Source organism: Xenopus tropicalis, chromosome 7 (assembly GCF_000004195.4).
Source record: "Xenopus tropicalis strain Nigerian chromosome 7, UCB_Xtro_10.0, whole genome shotgun sequence".
Taxonomy (NCBI): Eukaryota; Metazoa; Chordata; class Amphibia; order Anura; family Pipidae; genus Xenopus; species Xenopus tropicalis.
The window spans coordinates 38,653,914-38,661,201 of NC_030683.2; the positions used below are offsets into that span (position 1 = coordinate 38,653,914).

General features: G+C 38.4%; 1 protein-coding gene across 3 annotated transcripts in view; it reads left to right on the forward strand.

The window, feature by feature from the left end:
• bloc1s2 (biogenesis of lysosomal organelles complex-1, subunit 2) overlaps positions 1–7,288 on the forward strand; it is a 9,304-nt gene extending 2,016 nt beyond the window's left edge. For 2 of the 3 annotated variants that reach the window (XM_012966490.3, XM_012966489.3), the window contains exons 2-6: positions 1,235–1,353; positions 3,603–3,719; positions 4,536–4,655; positions 5,914–6,018; positions 7,095–7,288. In XM_012966490.3, coding sequence (XP_012821944.1) covers positions 1,284–1,353; positions 3,603–3,719; positions 4,536–4,655; positions 5,914–6,018; positions 7,095–7,126 — 444 coding nt within the window. In that variant the 5' untranslated portion in view covers positions 1,235–1,283 and the 3' untranslated portion in view covers positions 7,127–7,288. 3 annotated transcript variants of the gene reach the window in all.

A 7,288-nucleotide genomic window follows, 5' to 3' on the forward strand; every position in this document is an offset into this window, starting at 1 on the left:
AAGAATAATTCCTTAAAAACCTTAAAGAGCAATAATTCTTTGGCTTGCTGGGGTCAGTGACCCCCATTTGAAAGCTGGAAAGAGTTAGCAGAAGAAGGCAAATCATTTTTATGAAGACCAATTGAAAAGTTGTTTAGAATTGGTCATTCTATAACATAATAAAAGAATTTATTTTACTTAGCTGAATTTGTGTTCCAGTTTACTATGACTATTGCAATAACTAGCCTCCCTAAACCAAATAATCACCCTCTGCTAATGGCAGTTCTCTCTCTGCATGTATTAGATGTGCCTGTGCTTTTGTAGAGGGAGATGAGTGTGGCATTTCACGTTTCATATTAGCACCAACCTGGTACAGTCACTGCCAGATTCGCTTCCTGCCCTTGCAGGATTGGATCTTAGCCCTCGGCCCACCGAGGCCCTAACGCTAATGTCCCATGGATTGATTTAATCACCCAAAATAGACCTCTGCTACCGCGGGCGACTAACTGCTTCAAAATTCCCTTTCACTGGCAACAAAGGGAATCGCCAGTGGAAACGCCTATGCACATCGCTTCGGTTTTTCTGTCTGCAGGAGAAAACTTCACAAGACTACAGTAAACCAAGCAATACATGGACCTTTCCATTGGATCTGATTCTAAAGCTGGCCATACACGCACCGATAATATCGTACAAAACCTTGTTTCATACGATATTCGGTGCTTGTATGGCAAGTCGGCGAGTCGACCGATATCGCAGGAGTCTGCTGATATCGGTCGACTCGCCGATCGGCCAGGTTAAAAGATTTTGATCGGGCGCCATAGAAGGCGCCTGAGCAAAATCTGCCGTCAGGGCTGAATCGGCAGAAGGAGGTGGAAATCCTATTGTTTCTACTTCCTATCTGCCGTTTCAGCCCTGAAGGTTAGTGGCGGATTTAACGATCTTTCGTGCGACTGATGGTCGCACAAACGATCGCAAATCGCCACGTGTGTGGCCACCTTTAGTGTATACAGAATATATAAAATCCCTGCTCTGCCAGTTGGGCCTTCTATTTCAGAAAGAAAACAAAAAAAAATTAGCAAGAAACAGATACCCCAATGGAAGAACAAAAGTGTCAATAGCTGTACCGCCACTAAACTCAAACTTTTGTTTTCTCCAAAAAAAAGGATTTCAAATTGTTGTAGGCAAATGTAAATAATTTGCATGTTGTTGGCAGTATCCATTTAATTGTGTAAGAGTTACATTTACTCTGTTACAGATTCCCAGTGGCAAAGGAACCAAAGAAAGGTCCAGGTTATTTTACTACTATGGCTGAACAAGAAGGTCCAGACAAACCACCTTTAAATGAACAGCCTGTGGCTCCTTCTGCATCTCAAGGTCAGATAATTTCCTAATAATAACATGTAAACTTGTTTTCCGCTGCTTTCCTGACATTTATAAAGGAAGATTCATGAAGCAGGCTTGTGACATAACCCTCTGTTGCATTGCTGCATCCCATGAAAATCATGACAGTAGTGATGCATTTTTTTAATGAAACAGTTTATTTATGTTTGCATGATACATTGGCGCCCATACTACAATTTGAAAAGGTTATCAAAATTTCAGCTTATCAAAGTGCCAGCTTCCCAGGTGAGGTTTCTAGCAGTATGGAAACTCAAGGTACAGGTAGCTACATGAGTGAACACCCATGTAGGTATGTGATTTACATCACTGCAGGTGCATTGAAAAAAATTAAGGGTATATAAAATTCTGGGTGTACCCATAACCACCAACCCCCTTACTGAGACCTATTTTATTGTTATTAGTTGACATTTAAAACTGATTCACATTCTTTGCAATACAATAGGGTTAATACCCCCTAAAACATGTGCCTGTCTGGTACATAGGTTACTAGCTCTATATATACATTGTTAATAGAAAGTTACATTTTTATACATTTAAAGGGGACCTGTAACCCAGACATAAAAAGCTGTTTAATAAAAGTCCTTTTCAAATTTAACATGAAATCCACTTTTTTTTCATGAACACATATGCCCAACATGTTGGGCACATACCCATTATAAAGGCAATTACTTTCCCCCTCCCTCCTCAGCATCTTACTGTGTAGCCAGTGCATGGGCGTGTGCATCAGGTCCCACATTCTGGCACATAAACAAAATTTTGGGGTGATACAAAGCTTTAAGCAATAACCAAAGAGGCTTCTCACACATACGATTCTTATCCATTAAAAACATACACGCCTGATGTGTTTTGTGCACATGGCCTAAAAATTATTTGAGAATTTTGGTATGATTTTAGACTTTGAATTTAACTTCCTAAACAATGAATATAATGTATACTTAACCTATGAACCAGACAGGCACACGTAGGAAGGGGGGGAGGGGTGTGAAGCTCCTTGATTATTGCTGTTTTGATGGAGACACTCACTGATGAACGGGTAAGAGTCCAGGTCCGGACTGGAATTTAAATTGGGCCTTGGTCTTATTTGTATACAATGCTCCAAAGGGCTTCACCAGTATAATAAGTGGTAACTGTTTATGGCTTCTAAGGGCTCTTGCACAAGGGGAGATTAGTCACCCGCGACAAATCTCCCTGTTCGTGGGCGACTAATCTCCCCAGATTGCCATCCCACCAGCGAAAATGTAAGTCGCCGGTGGGATGGCACACACTGCGCAGGCGATTTCGGCAAATTGGCGAAAATGCCTCGCAAGGCAACCCGGACCCGTTATCCAGAATGCTCGGGACCAAGGGTATTCCGGATAAGGGGTCTTTCCGTAATTTGGATCTCCATACCTTAAGTCTACGAAAAAATCAATAAAACATTATTTTTATAATAGGATTTAGGATTATTTTGCATACAATGAGGATTATTTATATTTTAGTTGTGATCAATTACAAGGTACTGTTTTATTATTACAGAGAAAAAGGAAATCAGTTTTAAAATTTTCAATTATTTGATTATAACGGAGTCTATGGGAGACAGGCTTTCCATAATTCTGAGCTTTCTGGATAACGGGTTTCCGCATAAGAGATCCCATACCTGTATACAAATATGTTAAATAATACAGAGGTGTTAAATAAATAATACAGATACATAAACCATTCCTTGTATAGACAAACGCTGTACAGAACAAAAAGATTACTTAGCTTAATTCCCCTTATCTCTGCCCTGCAGTTTTAGTAGTTAGCAGGACATGGTGTAAATGCTGTCTATGCAGAACTTCTTTGGGTGGACTAGATTTGGCCAATGGGATTATTTGGGTGGGTAATCATTAACCTAAAGGATTTTTACTAGTGACTTTGTGCATCTCATGTCATTTGTATTGACATTTAATTTGCTTGACAAACACAATAGAAAGGAATTTGGAATTATTTCTTAGGGTGACAGGTCCCCTTTAAATATAAATCACAAATCCTAAAAAAAAAAATTTAAAAAGTGTATTCTATAAATTTTGTAATCATATGCTAAACTAACACAATTCTTTCAGCCGCATTAATCCCTAGATATTACAGTCAGAACTTGGTGCCTGGGAGATGACTACTTGCCCAAGATGATAAAAAAGATCAATTAGCAACGGAACTCGCTACACTCTGTAGCTAAAAGTGTATTTTGTTGATCATTTTAGATGATGCTACAGTGGAAACAGCAGAAGAAGCGGTTGAACCTCCAGAGGCTGACATCAATGAGCTCTGCAGGGATATGTTCAGTAAAATGGCACTTTATCTCACAGGGGAACTAACAAGTAAGTGCTACCCATGCACATATTATTACACCATATTATTCCCCTTTAAAACTTCATCTCTTAACCACAAAACTTTTAATGGGGTTCTCTTTATTAATTAGGTTATTAGAAGTCACCTAGAAGAACTATGAACTGTTTAAATGATTAGTTTTGCAGCCTTGTGGCATTTATATAGTTATTCTATGAAACACTAAGGTTTCTCAAAGCAAGGGGCCCATTTACTAACCAACTCAAAATAGAATTTTTAGCGCAAAAAGTCACAGAGAAAAAACGCTGTAACTTGTCAGAGATTTACTATGCATCTAAATGGCTAAAAATCCAAATTCGGTTAAACTTGTCGAGTCATGTAGAAGTCAATGGCAAAGGTCCCTTTCCTTGAAGTTCTTTCTTTTGTATTGAAACTTTAGTGATTTTGCTGGGCTTTGTCTGAAAACCCGACTTTTTCAAATTGTCGCAGTAACAATTTAAAAAAGTCAAGTTTTTTTACGATTTTTGTGGTTCCTTTGCCAACGATAAGCACCATTTAACAAATGACTTGGTTAATATAATAAAAGTATGCAACAGATATTCTCAAAGCAACCAATCAGCAGCTTGCATTGCATTTAATTTTTACCTGCCTAAAAGCAAAGATTTCAATAATTGCTTTGGGTTACTAGATGTAGTGCTAAATTTGCAGCTTTTTTAAAAAGATATCTGTATTGACTTGAACTTGCTACTTTCAATAGTGACTGTATAGCCCTAATCGGCCAGCCATATTAAAGCTATATTAGACATAAAATACTTATTACACTTATAACACTCGCTTTCTTACTCCAGCTACCAGTGAGGACTACAAACTTCTGGAAAATATGAATAAACTTACCTCTCTGAAGTATATGGAGATGAAAGATATTGCTGGTAATATCAGTCGGAATCTCAAAGACTTGAATAAAAAGTGTGAGTAATTCAGCATGAACATTTTCTTAAATGCATATCATTCATTTTTATTGTTTAATTCATGACAGACTTAGCATTTTAACTTCAGCACTATACCATGTCTGATTTCTGTCATAGACATGGACTGTCCACACCCACTGCAAAATAAAATATCAAGGATTCCTTTATACCTTTAGTTTAATGTAAATGTTTTCAGATGTTCAGTAAAGCTTCCTTTGTGGTGCAATTATTAACCATACCACCCCTAGCTTATGAGGTTATATATCTCTAAAATATAGGAATAAAGTCAACCCGTCACAGTTTCAGCATATTAGCATTACTCAGTAGTATTCTAAAAAATACAATACAGGTATGGAACCTCTTATCCAGAATGCTCAAGATCAGTGTTTTCCAGGTAAGGGGTCCATCTGTTATTCAGGTTTCCATACCTTAAGTCTACAAAAAAATAATTTAAAATAAACTCAATAGGGTTACTTTGCTTCCAATAAGTATAAATGATATCCTAGTTTCAGAGAAAATATCAGAATTATTTGCTTACAATGGAGCCTATGGTTGATGGCCTACCATTAATTTGGAACTATCTGGATAATGGGTTACTGGATAATGGATCCCATATTTATATTTGTGTTTTAATATTCCTGTAGATTTTTTAAACAGTTTAGGGCAGTTTCTGAATATAGGCACTCTACTCACTATTCACCATGAGCTTCTTAAAAAAAAAGTGGCAAAGTCACTTGCCCATTTCTGCCAAGATTTTGGTGGTCTCCGGGCCAGTAAAATACCAGCCAGGGCCAGTATTACAAATTTACTGGCAATATAGCTGCCAGTAAATTTGTAGTGCCTGGTTGTTCTGTCTCCAGCCTACCTCCGATCCACCCCAATCCTGCCTCCCTGTTCTACCTTCATCCCACCCATTACCTGCCTCCTCGCAAATCTTTGTCATAGTCCTGCCCATTTTACATCTTGGCTCCACCCCCCCTGTGTCATCGGCCAGTAGAGAGCCAATTAAAAGGTTGCAGGCCTAGCCAAGGCTGAACCCATGATCTGAACAGTTTCAGCTGAGACAATGGGCATGGGACTGGGACAAAGACCCAATAGGCTGGTGTTTACATCTACATTATGCTTTTCACACTGCAATACACAGTATACTTCTATAATTAATTTCTTATTGCAGTAAAGGTTTATTGTTGCTACAGACACATTTTAATATTTTCTGCAAAAAATAATATACTGTTATGTTTTGTTTTTTGTTTTACAGATGCTAGTCTGCAGCCCTATCTTGAACAAATAAATCAGATTGAAGAGCAGGTGGCCTCTTTGGAAAATGCAGCCTACAAATTGGACGCCTATTCAAAAAGATTAGGTAGGGCAAGGCAAATGTCATTTTTATTGTAGTCATTGCAGGTTATTTTTCTCAAACTAAGGGCAGTGGCACATGGGAGATTAGTCACCCAGCGACAAATCTTCGTTACACAGGCGACTAATATCCCTGCAATGCCATCCCACCGGCTAGAATGTAAATCGCCAGTGGGATGGCATACGCGTCGCTGCAATGTCCCAAAGTCGCCCGAAGTTGAGAGGAAATTTTGTGGGGACTTCGGGACATCGCAGCAACGCTTATGCCATCCCACCGGCGATTTACATCCCCCCCCCCCCCGCCTTTGGAGAATACTGTCTAAGTGTTGGCATTTTACTTGGCATCCCGGACATACCTTGTGCAGATTCCTGTTTGTGCATCCGCCAAGGTGTTCTTGTGCACGCACAATCGCCATTGGCCAAAGGAATGAAGTAATTTGAACAAAGGCGATACGGCGATGCAGGGGAAGCATCCACTATGCGGCGATCGATCCTAGCCTTCCTTCTGTATAGGAAGGAGTCAGGCTAGGATCAATCGATCGTTGCATAGTGGATGCTTCCCCTGCATCGCTGTATCGCCTTTGTTATAATGACCGGAAGCCAAGTTTTAACAGGTATTTTGTAATAAAGCATTCAAAATACTAAATGGTTTGCAGGATAGGGCAATTATTGGGGCAGGATAGAATAGATTTTTTACCTAAAAAAACTTTACTTTAAAAGCTATAACTAATAGGTTGAGAAGGGACAGTCAGGTTTGCAAAACAGTCAGGTTCAATTAGGACTTCAATTAGCAATTACTTACAAAAGCAGCCATATCAGCAAAAAAACATCAACATGACCTATAAGTAACTTTTAATTTACATTAATATATTGAAAAGTATTTTTTTTGTGTCAGTATCACTTTAATGGCAAAAGCATACATTTAACTATTTAGTTTGAGTAGCTCTGTGCATTAATATTTATGCATACCTTAAATGAGAGTTTGTTAGCTGTTGTAATTTATAACTACAATGCTGTGGAATATGTTGGCGCTTTATAAATAAATGTTAATAATAATAATATTCACTTTCTTCTTCCTTTCAGAGGCAAAATTCAAGAAACTAGAGAAACGATGAAAGAACAATTTTTAATAGTGAAAATAGAAAGCACTGCAAAAAGAGCAAACTCCAGTATTACCTTCTGCAAACCGCAGCCCAATAAGCCCCTGATTCTACAAAGTTTTACTCTGCTCATGTAATATAAACTTGATAGTAAAATAAAACAAACATTCCTTTTCA